At 36.2% G+C, this 15568-nt stretch overlaps 1 protein-coding gene across 1 annotated transcript in view; it reads left to right on the top strand.

The window, feature by feature from the left end:
• The window catches only part of WWP1 (WW domain containing E3 ubiquitin protein ligase 1), a 130860-nt gene that overhangs the window by 84788 nt on the left and 30504 nt on the right, over positions 1-15568 (top strand). The window contains exons 9-16 of the mRNA XM_007957654.2: positions 31-205; positions 2673-2727; positions 2812-2896; positions 3015-3143; positions 6321-6396; positions 6504-6575; positions 7887-7975; positions 11774-11933. Coding sequence (XP_007955845.1) covers positions 31-205; positions 2673-2727; positions 2812-2896; positions 3015-3143; positions 6321-6396; positions 6504-6575; positions 7887-7975; positions 11774-11933 — 841 coding nt within the window. The remainder of the gene's footprint in view (positions 1-30; positions 206-2672; positions 2728-2811; positions 2897-3014; positions 3144-6320; positions 6397-6503; positions 6576-7886; positions 7976-11773; positions 11934-15568) is intronic.

Here is a 15568-nt window from a genome sequence, read left to right as displayed (position 1 = left end):
TAGAACTTTTATTTATTTTCATTTTGGTAGTTGGGAAAGAAGAGTTGATGATCGTGGAAGAGTTTATTATGTGGATCACAACACCAGAACAACCACATGGCAACGGCCTACCATGGAATCTGTTAGAAACTTTGAACAGTGGCAATCTCAGCGGAACCAACTGCAGGGAGCTATGCAACAGTTTAACCAACGATACCTCTATTCGGTAATTGGCAGATTATGTTAATACAGCATTCTTCCTCATGCATTTGCCCTTTTCTACTTAGGTGATTTTTTTTTTTTAAACTACGTATTATAGACGGGGATTTTTGTTGTTGTTCTTTATCTTTAATAAATTGTCATTTTCTGGAATGTATGTATAAGCACTTCCAGTTTTTAAAAAATATTCTAATTTACTAATAAAACCATAACACACTAAGTTTTATATCTTTATTTAGGGTAGTTTCCTAAATGCAGCTTTTTAATAATACGTCTTTTCCAGTTCCTGATCATCCATCTTTAATTATGATCATTTGGTTTGCTTTAAAATGAAACCAGATACCTTGTTAGTCAGGTTTAATCACTTTCTAGTTATTCCATCCCAGCTTGTAAGAAACAATACCTTTTCATCTGTTTTCACACACTAAAGATTATTCTGGGATTGGAAATAGTTTAGTCCAAAAAAATCTCATGCTGTCTGGAAATTCAAACAATTGACAATTGATTTATTTTCATAAGCAAACATCTGTAAGATGAGGGGAAAAAACTGTTTAATGGGTTTGATTTCAGGAGTTAGAAAAGATGAGTACTGGTCTTCCCTAGATAGTGCTCTGAGGCAACTTGTGGAAACCCAAAATGTAGAGACTACAAGATAAAAAATAAGGAAGGAAAAGATGTGGAAAGAAATTTTAAGTAATTCTTTCCTCAAAACCCTGCCCCAGGCTGGGTCTTTGAACTCCATTTTCTTCAGAGGTTAAATAAAGAATCCCTAGAATCCCAGCTTCCACAGCATCCTTTCTGCAACCAGTTGCTGGGTCTTTGGTGACATGTGCAGAAATCTGCGGTAAGGTTCCATAATTTAGATGTATGGCACGTAACAACAGCAACAACATATATATATTCGTAGATACCAGAAAAACCAAACTCACTGCTGTCGAGTCAAATCCGACTCATAGCAACCCCTCTTTGGGTTTCCAAGGCGGTATCACTGTAGAAGTAGATTACCCAACCTGCCTTCCGAGGAGTGGCTGCTGGGTTTGAACTGCCAGCCTTCTGATTAGCAGTCAAATGCCTTAGGCACTATGCTACCAGAGCTCCCATACATATTTATATATATATAAAACAAGAAATTAGGTGCTGTTTTTTATTAGAGACTGGGCAATCTACTTCCGTAGAGATGCTGCCTCAGAAACCCAAGAGGGGTCACTATGAGTTGGAACCAACTCAATGGCAGTGAGTTTGGAGGTTTTTTATTGGTATCTGTATATATGAAAATCCTGAGAAAACCAGGGCTGAGTAAGGTAAAAAATGTGTATTGAAAGTGTATTGTGCAAATACTAGAGTATTCCACTTCCAAAGGCTTAAGTGGATTGAGATATAATTAATTACCTCATACACCAGCAAGTCTGGGTAAGTGTTCAAGTTGATGCTGCATTGTCTTATTTGTGCCATGTAGTTACCCAGATTCTTTCTGTCCTTTTGCTCTCCTGTCCTTACTGTGTTTCGTGCCTGTTTTCTCAATTATACAGAATTGCTGCCCTCTGGGCTTCACTCCCATAACCCAGGCAAGACGTAAGAGAAAGGAGAAGATGGCGTTTTCTAGCATACTCATACCATTCTTTTCTTGGAAAGAAAAGGAAAGGGATGTCCTTACTAGGGATTTCTGTCTGTACTATGTGGGCCACAGCTGGTCATCCTACCCACCTTGCCACTAGGGAGGCTTGGCAATGGGATAGTCTTAGATGGATATATTGATATATTGTGCAAAAGAGTGGTTTGGTTATCAAGGAAGGAGTGGGATATTGAAAATAACAATTATCAATATTAATTACAAGGTTGTAAAATTATTCATCAGGATGCATGAGCTTTAGCACTAAGAAATTATTTTTTAAATAATGATTTTTATGTTTGCTATTCTTTTAAAATAGATGGTGGAATGTTTCTATTTTCTTTAGCATCTGTATTTCTAGGTTGTAATAATAATAATGTGTTAAACGTAGGTGTTTTTATGTGTGTATAATATGTAAAAGATCCTGACATAAAGATTTATTTATTTGTATAAAGGTAATACTAGAGTTTAATAATGGTTTTAATAAAGGCATTTTTCAAAGAGCACTGTGATAAGTGCTCTATTTTCAAACAAACAATATTGCCTCATAAAACATTGTAATTTACCATAGCCTCTTCTTGAATCTTATCTCTCCAATGTAGATTATTATGGAAGAACTAGGAGAGTAAAATATTGATGTCAGTATATTTTTTCTGAGTCATTGTAGAAAAACTTAGTAATTTTAATAGCTGATTGTTCTTACATTGTGACATTTTTAGTAACTCTGTCTTGAAATTGTTATGTCCATATTCTTTTATCATATTTTATAGAAAATTATAAAATGATTCTGCCAAGTCCTTAGTGTATCTTTGCTTTTATATTGAAATGCTATTATTTTTTTTCTCTCCTAAACTTCTCCACTTAGGCTTCAATGTTAGCTGCAGAAAATGACCCATATGGGCCTTTGCCACCAGGCTGGGGTAAGCTAATATGTTGTTGTTAAAAGTATTTGCTAGGTATATATACCAAATAGTCATTCAATGGTGTGCTCACTTCATTTTTAGAAAAAAGAGTAGATTCAACGGACAGAGTTTACTTTGTGAATCATAACACCAAAACAACCCAATGGGAAGATCCAAGAACTCAAGGGTACGTATACACTACAGTCTTGCTGTAGTCCTCACACATAAATCTGTATATAAAATCAAGTGATGTTTTTAATGCCTAGAAAATTTTTACTTTGTGGTTTTAACTTTTATCTTTCTAGTCTACAGAATGAAGAACCTCTCCCAGAAGGCTGGGAAATTAGATATACTCGAGAAGGTGTTAGATACTTTGTTGATCATAACACAAGAACAACAACATTCAAAGATCCTCGGAATGGAAAGTCATCTGTGTAAGTGAAAATCTGAAACTCTTCTTAAATTACCGTTTGATGAAGATGTGAGTTTAGCCTCTAATTTAGCCTCAAGTACAGCAACAAAGTTTACTTTTTGGGACAAGAAATCTATCAAATATGCTTGTCTTTAGTCTCCCTTATAACAAAATTAATTTGTGGCATATAATTCCTTAGTAATAACAATAGCAGACATTTATGTAGTGAGTCCATTATGCCTGGGATTGTTCTAAACACTTTGCATGCATTAGCTGATTTTATCTTCCAATAACCCCTTGATGTGTAAGTACTGTTATTTCCCCCCTTTTGCAGATGAAAAATGTATATGTAGGGAGTAATTTGTGCAAAATCATACACAGTGATTACACTGGGTTTCAGAGCAGTCTGTCTGCAATCTGTACTCTTAGCAGCCACATCATACTGCTACAACATCAAGGAAAGAGATGTTAAAAGAAATTCAATTTTCCAGATAAAAATATCTTCAATAAGCAGTTGACAGATCTCTCCTTCGTCCTTCTTAAGTGTGAGAATCTTTGCTTCATTAAGAAAATAGACACAATCATGAAAGATTGTTTTGCAAATTCCTACCATCACATCTGATCCCACCAGCATCTGACTTCCCGTCTATTCCTATAGATGAACTGTGATTCTTTCTATCAAAGGCCAGTCTCTCAGCTGGGGTATTAGATAGTTCCCCCCTTTTCCACTTAATTGCTCCAACAATTATCACCTTTCTGTCTTTTATCAGTTTTTTCTCTTGAAGTATTTTTACCAGCATACAAGCACGCTGTTATTTCTGCTAGAAAACAAAGCAAAAAGAACAACTCATGACGTTACAAATCCTTTCAATGACAATTCATTTTTTTTTTTTTAAGTAACATTATTTTCTTTGGTGAACTTTTACACAGCAGTTTAGATTCCCATTCAACAGTTTCTACACAGATTGAGTGACATTGTTTATATTCTTCACAATGTATGAACATTGTGTGTTTCTGGTCTGGATGTTCCATTTCCATTAATCTACTTTCACTGCTCCTTTACAGTCCCACCTTTGTTTTAAAGTAATTGCTGACCATGACAGTTCATTTTTAATTCTGTCCTTTATGGGAAAACTACTTGAAAGAATTCTCTCTGTGTGTTATTACTAATTTCTCTCTTAAACAGACTCTGAGAAGTTCCACCAACAATGAACTTGTCAAGGGCACCAGTAACCTCTACGTTGTTAACACGGGTGGGTTTTCCCTTCTCATTGGACTTCCTGGAGCATTTGACACAATAAACCTATCTCTTACATCAGAGTAGTCTAGAGTACCACACTTCCTTGATTTTTCTCTCCTTTACTGGCCTGTTTTCTTCCTCTGAGTTTTGCTGAATCCTCCTTTTCTCCTCAGTCTCTTACCATTAAAGTACCCAGAGCTGCCCTTACTTCTCTTTTCCTTTTTATCTCTACTCACTCACTTCGTGAATCTCATCCAGTGTCATGTTTTTAAAATACATCTATACCCTGGTAACTCTCAAATTTGTATCACTGGCTCAGACCTCTCTCTTTAAACCTTGCTTTATATATCCAGCTGCATATTTGACATCTCTGCTTGGGTCTCAAAGGTGAAGTCCTTTCTGACAGTCCACATGAAACCTGTTCTGCCTTTAGTATTCTCCATCTCAGTTATTGGTAACTCCACTCTTGCATGTGCTTGTAGGCCAAAAATATTAGAATTGTCTTGGATTCCTCTTTCTCTCTCACTTCACATACATCCATCAAGAATTCTAATTACTTCAACTTCAGAATATATCCCAAATCAGCTATGTTCCACCACCTCTAGTGTTACCACTTTGGCCCAGCCTACCATTGTCTCTCACTTGGAGTGGTGCTGTAGTCCTCCTTCACTCTTGCTTTCTACCAGTGCCCCATACAGCAGTGAAACTACTTTTAAAAACGTTAAATAAAACCAGAGTATTCTCCTGCATAAAACCTTTCTGTGGCTTTCATTTCAATCAGTAAAAACAAAGTCCTTACAGTGGGCTCAAGGCCTTGCAGGGTCTGATCCTCTTATCTCTTCAACCTCATCTCTGCCTCAGCTTTACTGGCCACCTAGCTACTGTACCACAAACACGTTAGATAATTTCTTCCTAAGGTCTGTGCCTTTATTCCATCTTCCTGGTATGCTCTTTTCCAAAATGTCTGTATGAGTTGTGCCCTTTCCTTCAAGTTTTTGGTCAAATGTTTTTTGTTCCATGAGTCCTACTCTGTTCACTCTTTTCAGAATTGTAAAATTCTTCTACATTTATACCACTCCTTATTCTTTTAACTCTGCCCCCCACTTTAAAAAAAAAAAAAAAAAAACACTCACACTATTGTGTATCTTCCTTATTAGTAAATAGATTGCATAAAAACAGGCATTTTCATGTGCTTTAATAATGAATGCTTTCAGTGTCTAGAAGAGTGCTAGGACATGTTATGCACTCAGTAAGTATTTGTTAAATGAATGAATAAATTCACTTGAATGAGACTACACGGAAAGTGTTCCATCCCTTCCAAAATGTTCCCTGAGATTGTGAAAGTTGTTTGTGCCTGCGTGTTAGACCCTTGCTCCATAGGCAGAAGGCCCAGGCCTTCTCAGTGTGAATCAAAGCATATTGTAAAACCACCATTCCTAGGTGTCACCCACTCTGCCTCTACTTCTCACTTACAGCTGAGCCACATGACCCAGATGCCACTTGTTCCTAGGAATTTGATTTTGCTTTGCTTGCTTTCTCAACAGTAGTATTTGCTTTGGGTTTAGGGTAAGTTTTAAGATATGTTAGAACTTCCTTCCATGTATCTTTTATCCAGAGCGTCTGTCCTCCTTAGATTTAAGAATTATCAAAAGTTTTCTTTGAAATAATCAATAATAAACTTAAAACATTTCAGTTAATTGACTACTTCAAGATCCATGTATGCATACAGTTAACCCTGTGTGTGTGTTTTCCTGTTGCTGGAGTGGCCTTCCTTGCTTGAGCTTCTATTGCCCCTCTAAATATGTACTCTAAATATATACACTAAATACATGCTTACCTGCCATCAAATAACTTGCCAATGGTTGGTTGTAGGGCTCTGGTGCACTCAGTTTTATATTGAATACTAAGTACTCAAATTCATTACGAATTAATATATGGTTTCTTTTTGTTTTTCAATAGAACTAAAGGTGGTCCACAAATCGCTTATGAACGCAGCTTTAGGTGGAAACTTGCTCACTTCCGTTATTTGTGCCAGGTACTACAGTGGTAAATAAATCTTATGTTCATAATCATTTGTTCTTACTGTTGCACAATACATATACTATAGCTTACATGTTACTACGAAATTGTTTTTGTTTCTAGTCTAATGCTTTACCCAGTCATGTGAAGATCAATGTGTCCCGGCAAGCACTGTTTGAAGATTCTTTCCAACAGGTAAGGAAGATTTCATGAGAATACAGCAGAACTGTCTGTCTCCTTGTATTCTTTGTGACTTAAGGGAGTTAGAGTTTCAGAAATTTCAATCCATTCACAACACACCTATACTAATGGCTTGCCATGTATTGAGTAGGAGCTCTGGTGGCCTAGTGCCGAAGGCATTTGACTGCTAACCAGAAGGCTGGCAGTTCAAACCTACCAGCCTCTCCTCAGAAGGAAGATTGGTCAATCTACTTCCATAGAAATACTGCCCAAGGCGGGGTCTCTGTGAGTCAGACCCGACTCATCGGCAGTGAGTTTGGTTTGGTTTTGGTTTATACAAGGACACACGACCTTTTACCTATACTTTGTACAGGCTACAAAGGAATAGCACTGTGAAGCCAGAGAGATATTCAGATAATAGCTCAGTATTACTAACTGTTGGGCTTTGGGCAAAATAATATAGCTGTTATTAAAAGTTTTGTTTGAGTTAATGCATTCTTAGCAGAGTAAGTAAGGTCAAAATGGATCAATTTGTTCCAAACTCACTGTGGGCTTTATTTTAGTAAATATCTTAATTCATAAGGACTTGTATTTTGCTATTTATTTTCACTCTGGCTTGAGCTGATTCATGGTCTCTTAGGAGTGTAGAACTGAGCCATGACTATCCCTGAGGTAGACGCCTGCTGGTAAGCTCTGCCTTGACCCACTCTTAGCTTTGGTTCTGACAATATGAGTGGAGAAAATAATTCCTTTTTGTCCAAGAGTAAAGTCTACTTCTTAGTAATGTTGATGTAAACACTCAGGAATACTAAAATTTGGTATTGGTATTTTTTAAGATAAATGTATATTTGTTGTCTTATAAATAATTCTTTGTTTAACTTCTCCTTTTCTGCTGAGAAGTGGAAATGTGTGTTATAAGTTAGTCATAAGACAAGATCTTTAGCCTCTTACAAGTATCACTAGGTAGAAAAAATTCACAAGTTACTTATAAAAGATTATGGTACTGTTTGCAGAGGAGTGGGGAAAGGGAACATTTTCTATCCCTACAAGATTTCTGTAGCAAACTTTTCTTCTGTTGCCACTAACCCAAAGTAGTACAACTGTTTAATACTAAGCAAAGGAAAGAGACTATATGAAAAAGAGAAAGATTAATAGACTAGGTAGGTCTTTATCTAGTTTGTAGAATAATCAGTTGATCTCTTGAGCTAAAGGCATTGTTGTATGCGATAAGAAGATTTGTAACTTTGCAAATACAAATGTAATTTAAACTCAGTTCTTTTGAATGAAATCTGTACTATATAAATACTCATGTTTTTCTCTTAATAGATCATGGCATTAAAACCCTATGACTTGAGGAGACGGTTATATGTAATATTTCGAGGAGAAGAAGGACTTGATTATGGTGGTTTAGCAAGGTAAAATTTAAAAAAAAAAAAAAAAAGCATAGTGCTTTGAAATAAGTATATGTCATTGTATATAATAGATGAATTCCTGAAAAAATATCTGAATATATTATATTTTTCCAGTGGCAATTCAGAATTGTTTTATGAATAAAAATGAAAATACCCCCATAATTCTAGAAGTAAATGTTATTTCTTATCTTGATTATTTTTCTGCACATTTTTGATGCACATGTGCACACGTGTTTTTTGTTTCTAAGTACAGAATTAATCATACAATGTACATAATACCACTACTTGCTTTTGTTATTTTATATATCATAGTCATCTTTCTCTTATCACTGTTTTTGGAGCTAATACACTTTTTAAAAAATGACTACATAATAGTTTATTGTATGGAAATATCATAATTAGTGGGGCAAAATACATAAAATTATGTCTTATTTTCTGCTATTATAACAGCATAAATAGATTTCATGGTTGTACATTTAATCAAATCTCTTTTTTTTTTTTAAGAATAACATTTTTTTCATTCATTAAAGTGTATTGTTAACAGTAGACACTTAGGAAGCAATGTGAGTGAATCCTTTTAAATTTTCATTTTCCCCTCATTTACTTTACTAAACTTTAATTTGATAATTTATATTTTAGCAAACCAAGTTCATTATATCTTTCCAAAGATACTCCATATCATTTGAATGTTTCTTTAGTAACCCTAATGGAACTCATTTTTCATAGAAAACCCAAAACCTACCCATTGTCATTGAGTTGATTCCAACTCATAGCAACCTTATGTGGCTTTCTTATTGGACTCATACTTCAGTTACATAAAATTACATAATCAAAATATTTATGTACAATAGACAAATGTGAAACCAAGCACAATTGGGAGCAAATATTGTAGGCTTATTAGAATGTTGATTATATTATCATATTTCCTCATCTAAAACATCATTAAGAAACATTTTCAGAAAAGCAACACTACTTACTACACTGAATGTTCATATCACCTGCATTGTGATTATCTCAGATTCAGAAATGTTAAGACATTAAAAAGAAATATGGAAATACTTTCTTTTTACAGTGTCTGCCTTTATATAACATTTACTCTTGTCTGAATCCATATTTGCTTCATCTGTTTGGGTTTAGTTTTATATCTTGATGGTTTTCAAATATATAGCCAGTTCTTTATACCACAATTTTCATATTCCTAAATTCTTTGATTTATGTATTAGTTGTCCAGATTAATCATCAAATATTTATTCAAGGTTTCAAAGATATAACATATTCCTGGTGTCTTTTGCATGTTTGGAAATGTGTTTTCTGTTACTTTCATATATGAACAACTGCTTCACTATATATACATTTTTTGCATAACACTCATTTCTCCAGAACCCTGTAGACACTGTTTCACTTCTGGCATTAAATCTTAGCACTGTGAAGTATGAGGCCAGTCCCTTGTAGGAAACTTGTTTCTTTCCTCTGGGTGCTCACACAGTCCTCTTCTTTGAAGTTCATTAATTTCATTTTTAATTATTTTATGTCTATTTTAGGAAATACTAAGATCTACCTTAATTTCATGGGAGTATTCTTCTTTTATGTCTTTGAATATTTTTTCTGTTCCGTTTGACATGTTTTTCTTCAGGAACATCAGTCATGGGTATGTGGAATCTCCTTTGTAAGTCTTAAATGTTTGTCATCTCTCTTTGATCACTTTTATTTTTGTGCTTTTTCCATTTGGTTTGGATTTTTCTCTAGCCTATCCTCATGTCACTGATTATTTGTAGTACCGCGCTACGTCTTGCTGCTTCTATGTGATTTTTCTTCTTTGGTGGTTTTATTGTTTTCATTTTCTTCTCTGGGCTCTGCTGACTCATCTGTTGTCTCATAATTTTTCAACCTCCTGTATTTCTTCAGTTTAAGGATCAAGAAGGATTTATCTAAAGTGACTTATTCTGTCTCTTCCTAGTTAAGAATTTTTCCTTCTTTTCTGCTAATTTCTTGGTATAGGTTAGGTGCTATGTTATAGCCATTCTTTTGAGTGGATTCTATTTTCTCTGGGCTATTAGCTAAAAGTGATCTGAGGTAACTAGACATTTTATTTCTAGTTTTTTGTGTCTAAACACATTCTCACTACATCTGTTCAGTCCTCTTCCCTAGGGATAGATAGGTCTTATTTTATTTAGCTTCTTCACAGAGGGATTTGACTTGGTTCAACTACTGTTTACAACTAGTGATTAGGATTTGGTTTAGTTTTATGAATTGGTGTTTATCATTTCTCAGTTGATTCTGTTTAGGATCTAGTTTTCTATTTCCTTCCCTTTCTACCTTTCAGTTAGTTTCCTGTATTAATTTTTAAAGCTTTAGAAAAGAGTTTGCAAACAAACCACCAGACTAAATGTGCTTTGCAAAGTGGCCCCAGTGTGATATTAAAATTCTTAAATTACTTGATAACATTCAAAATTCACAAGATTATACTTAAGACTCAAGACTTCTGACTTCTTTTTTAAAACACTAGACCTACGTTCCTACTTTCTCATATGGCAACAATTGCCTGAAGTGTATGTTATTTCACTGCAGTATCTGTCAGTGCCCAGTGGTCTAGGACTATGAGAATATCCCTAGAAATTGTTTTTCCCTAAAATCAGTAATAATTTTTATCTGGAAAACATTGAGGAATGGGGGATTGTGGCTAATGGAGGTGATGAGACCCATTGGGAGAAGGAAGGCTCTTTCACTTGTTTACTGATCAGTGTAGGCATTTCAATTTGGAACCCAACTTTAGAAGAAATTTCTGTCAAGAAGATCCTTTTGAATATTAAGTATTTATTTTGTAATATAAATTACTAATCCTTTATTTAGTTGGATTTCTTGTATTGGATTTTTTTTTCAGTGAGACGAAAGTAGGTGGTAAGTTTAGGAAATGATTTTCATGTTTAATGATTTCACCTTGTTAATTTTAGTTCCATTTTTAATATATTAATAGTAAAGTAAAACTTTATTTTATAAAGTTCCATAGCAGTAGTGCTGCATACCTTAGTATCACCAACAAATATTTATTAAAACCTATTGTTTATCGGTCGTAGAATGCCTGTAAAAACTAAGGATACAGAAACTTTATATAAAGACGTGATTTTTGCCTTTGGAAAACATATAGTCTGGTGGATGGTACAGATTATGTGTATAAAAATGAATGATATCTTAAGGTTGTTAGGGGAGCTCTGGTAGTGTAGTGCCTAAGACACTTGACTGCTAACCAGAAGGCTGGCGGTTCAAATCCACCAGCCACTCCTTGGAAGGAAGATGAGGCAATCTACTTCTGTAGTGATACTGCCTCGGAAACCCAAGGAGGGGTCGCTATGAGTCGGGTCCAACTCGACGGCACATAACAACAACAACACAAAGTTGTTACCAGAGATTGTTCAGTGACTGACACAGGTAATAAGCTATCTAGGAATTTAGAGAACTGCTGAGGTGGGATTTGAGCTAGACTTAAAAAGAAGGAGCTGCATGAGCCAAATGGAACTTGAGGAGACCATATCCATACAAAAGTATAGAAGTAGAAGTAAGCATGTTACATATGAGGAGAATGTGTCTGTAGTTTGGCTACAACACAAGAACTGGCAGATGACTTTGAAGGGAGGACTACGTCAGAAAGGGACTTAAATGGAAGGCTGAACAATTGGGTAGCAGAGTTGTTAAAGGCTATTGAGCACTGGTAGAATATTACGTTAAGTACATTTGAGATCTGTGTTTGATTTCACATATATACAAATGCTGAAAAAAAATTAAGATTAATTTATTTTCTTATAGAGAATGGTTTTTCTTGCTTTCACATGAAGTTTTGAACCCTATGTATTGTTTATTTGAGTATGCTGGCAAGAACAACTACTGCCTGCAGATAAATCCAGCATCAACTATTAATCCTGATCATCTTTCATACTTCTGTTTCATTGGTCGCTTTATTGCTATGGTGAGTTCTTGACTCGGTTATTTTATTTATTTAAACCTTACTTAGTTAATAAATTTTTTTGCAAAAGACTTTAAAAAAAATGATGAACATTATCTTTGTTTTTGGCTATTCACAATTTTTATTAGCCAAGGAAGTTTGCCTAGAAAGAGTATAAAAATATAGTGTATTTTTTGAGTACCTATGTGACATCAAAATTATGATTATGAGGATTATTTATGTCACTCCAGGCATTAGAGGTGATGCCATTAAAAAGTTGACACAGCTCCTGCTCTCAGGGATCTTAAATCCTGTTTGAATGAGACAGACAGATGTGCTGAGGTAAAGGGGAGTATTGCTCTTTTATAAGGTATGGCTAGAAGGAGGCCTCTCTAATGAATGGTACACGTACAGAAACATTAAGAAAACAAAAGGTTGAATCATGCAGGTATCTTGGAGAACATTCTACACATAAGGAACAGCAACACAGAGTCCCTGTTCTGGTTACCTAGTGCTGCTCTAATAGGAATATACCGCAAATGGGATGGCCTTAACAAACAGGAGTTTATTCTTACAATTTGGAGGCTTTATGTCCAAGTTCACAGTGCCAAGCTCTAGGGGCTGGGTGAAATCCCCTCAACCTTGGGATCCAGCTCTGCCTCCTGCTCCCAGCCCACTAGAGCTAGAGGCATTTCTTCACTCAGACTGCTGCTGGCTGCTGAGGCTGAGAAGTCCCAAGGTTGACAAGTAAAAAGGCACAGTCCCAATGTTACCAAACCACATGGAGGGCCATTAACTTAAGTCCATTTTAAATCCCAAGGTCGGCAAAGCATGGCAGGCTGCTGAGCAATGACACGGCTACATGCAGGGTCCAAGCATGCCATAGGCTAGAGACCATTCCCAAGGCTTCTGCTTAAATACAGGAAGCAGACCACATTCCCTAAGGCAGCTACTCAGCTGCTCCCAGTAGATTCCACCATGGAGTTGATTACCAATCTCATCATGGGGAATACATCCAGCTGCCCAGCCACTCAACCAGGCCTAGCCAAGTTGACATACAAATGTAACCATCACAGTCCCTAAGGTAAAAGTGCATTTGTGATTGAGAAACACAAGAGAGTATGGGAAGAGCAGAGTATATGAGAGAGTGTGTGGTAGGACATTTTACAGGTGCTAATCTAGTAAATTCACTTAAGAGTTTTGATCAGGGAAGTACATGATCTAATTTAAATTATATTAAGCTTGCTTTATGCTTCTGTGTAGAACACAGACTATAACTGGAGGCAGAGGAAAGCAAGGATGGAAGCAGGGGAACCATTTATAACAATCCAGATGAGAAATGGTAGTAGTTGGGCTGGTGTATTATAGCAGTGGAGGTAGTGAAAAGTTATTTTGATTATTGGATATATTTTGGATTTAATATTAAAAAGGATTTTCTGAGACTTCTGGTAAGATGGAGGAATAGGCACACAAGTGACACAGACCTTCTTCAACAAAGAAAAGGAAAACCAGTTGACAGAGATACAGAAGATAATCCTGGAGCCCTGAACTTTGAAAGGAACTATACAGAAGTGCATTAAGCACCAACTAGTGGAAAAATCTGAATGAAAACAGTGAGTACAGAGACGGTTGGAGCTGTGGGCTGTCAGCTACTCTTAACAAGACCAACAGCCTGAATATTTCCAAGTGGTGGTGGCACCTGAGAATTGACTTAGAGATCAGCCCTGGTCATCAAGGGCTGCAGGGACGACTGCGCTGGTGGCCTATGACTAGTAAGGGAAACAGCAAGGAGGGAGAAAACCTGAGCTGTTGACTTTCCACTGTCTGGAGGGCGTAGCCATTTTGATTGTTTACACATGGTAGCCTTTTTGGATATTTAAAGTGACTGAGGGCACAGCCATTTTGAATCTTTACAAGTGGCAGCCATTGTGAATTTTTAAAATGATAGCATTCTCATTTGGATTCCATAGGCTCTATTTGCCAAGGTCAGCAGAGACATACGAGAGGCTGACAACAGGAAAGGAGACAGGTGGTGAGTGTGTAAGTGCTGTCAGCTAACAAATAGAGGAGCACAGTACTCTGCTTGCATAGATACATATGAAAAAAAAATTCGTGGGTAAGTCACTCCAACATACAATCACCAATTAAATATAAACACAAAAACATCACAATGCCTCAAAGACAACAGAGCATCACAGTCTACACAAAGAAGCAAGATAAAGCAGGAGAAACAAGGGACCAGGATACAGACCCAAAGCACATCCCTGAGGAAGATGCAGAATTGGAACTCCCTAATAAGGAATTCAAGAGAATTACATTTAGGTATCTTCAAGGAATTGAGAGACAGATCAAGGAAAACAGAGAAAACCCTAAAACAATTTCAAAAGACAATACAAGAACAAAAATGACAAAATAAATGAAAAATTAGAAATGATACAAAATCTACACACAGAAATCCAGAAAATTAATACTAAATTTTCAGAAATAGATAAGACATTGAATGGGCAAAGGAGCAGAATTGAATCAATGGAAGACAGAATTAGGGAGATTGAAGGCAAATACCTGAACACTTCTTTGGAAAGGGATAAATCAGAAAAAAAGATCAAAACAAAATGAAGAAAGCCTAAGGTTCATGTGGGATACGATCAAAAGGAATAACCTACATGTAATCAGAATTCCAGAACAGGAAGAGACAAATAAAACCACAGAGGAAATTGTCAAAGATTTGTTGGAAGAGAATTTTCCTGGTTTGATGAAGGATGAGAATATGTCCATTGAGGAAGTCCAATGAGCCCCCCAAACAGGATTGACCCCCAAAAGAAAATCACCACAACATATCATCAGCAAACTCATCAAAACCAAAGACAAGGAAAGAATCCTGAAAGTAGCATGGGAAAAACAAAAAGTTACCTACAAGGGGCAACTACTAAGACTAAGCTCAGATTTCTCAACAGAAACCATGCAGGTGAGAAGAGAATGGGATGATATATATAAAACCCTGAAAGAGAAAAATTTCCAACCAAGAATTATGTACCCACCAAAATTATCCCTCAAATATGATGGGGAAATTAGGACATTTCCAGATAAAGCAGAAATTAAGGGAATTTGTTAAAACCAGACCGGCCTTACAAGAGATGCTAAAGGGAGCCCTCTGGACAGAGAAGCAACAACAGCCAACAACTGACCATTAATACACATGATAATGTAACCCATAAACCAACCCAGCTATGGAAGTATCCAAAGTAAATAAGCCTACAAGATTGTAAACAGTGAACTGGGGACATCAATTGACAAAGGAGGATAACTACAAACCAAAAAGAGGGAAAAAATTGTCATTACAGAACTTCTAGATGGTAGGGAAGTCAAGACAACTACAAGACAGAACGGAATGTTCTAAACTTGGGAAGAAAACTATAAATTACAGGGTAACCTCAAAGAAAAACGATAAACCTTCACATCAAAAAAGAGGACCAGCAGGGGGGCGGGGCAAGATGGCGGACTAGGCAGAAGGATTGCACAGACCCTCTTCAACAAAGAAAAGGGAAACCAATTAACACAGATACAGAAGATAATCTTGGACCACTGAGCCTTGAAGGAAAGGATGCAGATTTGGACTAAACCCCAACTAGCAGAAGAATTTGCGTGAAAATACCAAAAAA

Source organism: Orycteropus afer, unplaced genomic scaffold, assembly GCF_000298275.1.
Source record: "Orycteropus afer afer isolate SDZICR_OR568_19922 unplaced genomic scaffold, OryAfe1.0 scaffold00769, whole genome shotgun sequence".
NCBI lineage: Eukaryota > Metazoa > Chordata > Mammalia > Tubulidentata > Orycteropodidae > Orycteropus > Orycteropus afer.
Note: the sequence above shows the minus strand (reverse complement) of the source record. Positions and strands in the feature narration are given on the sequence as shown.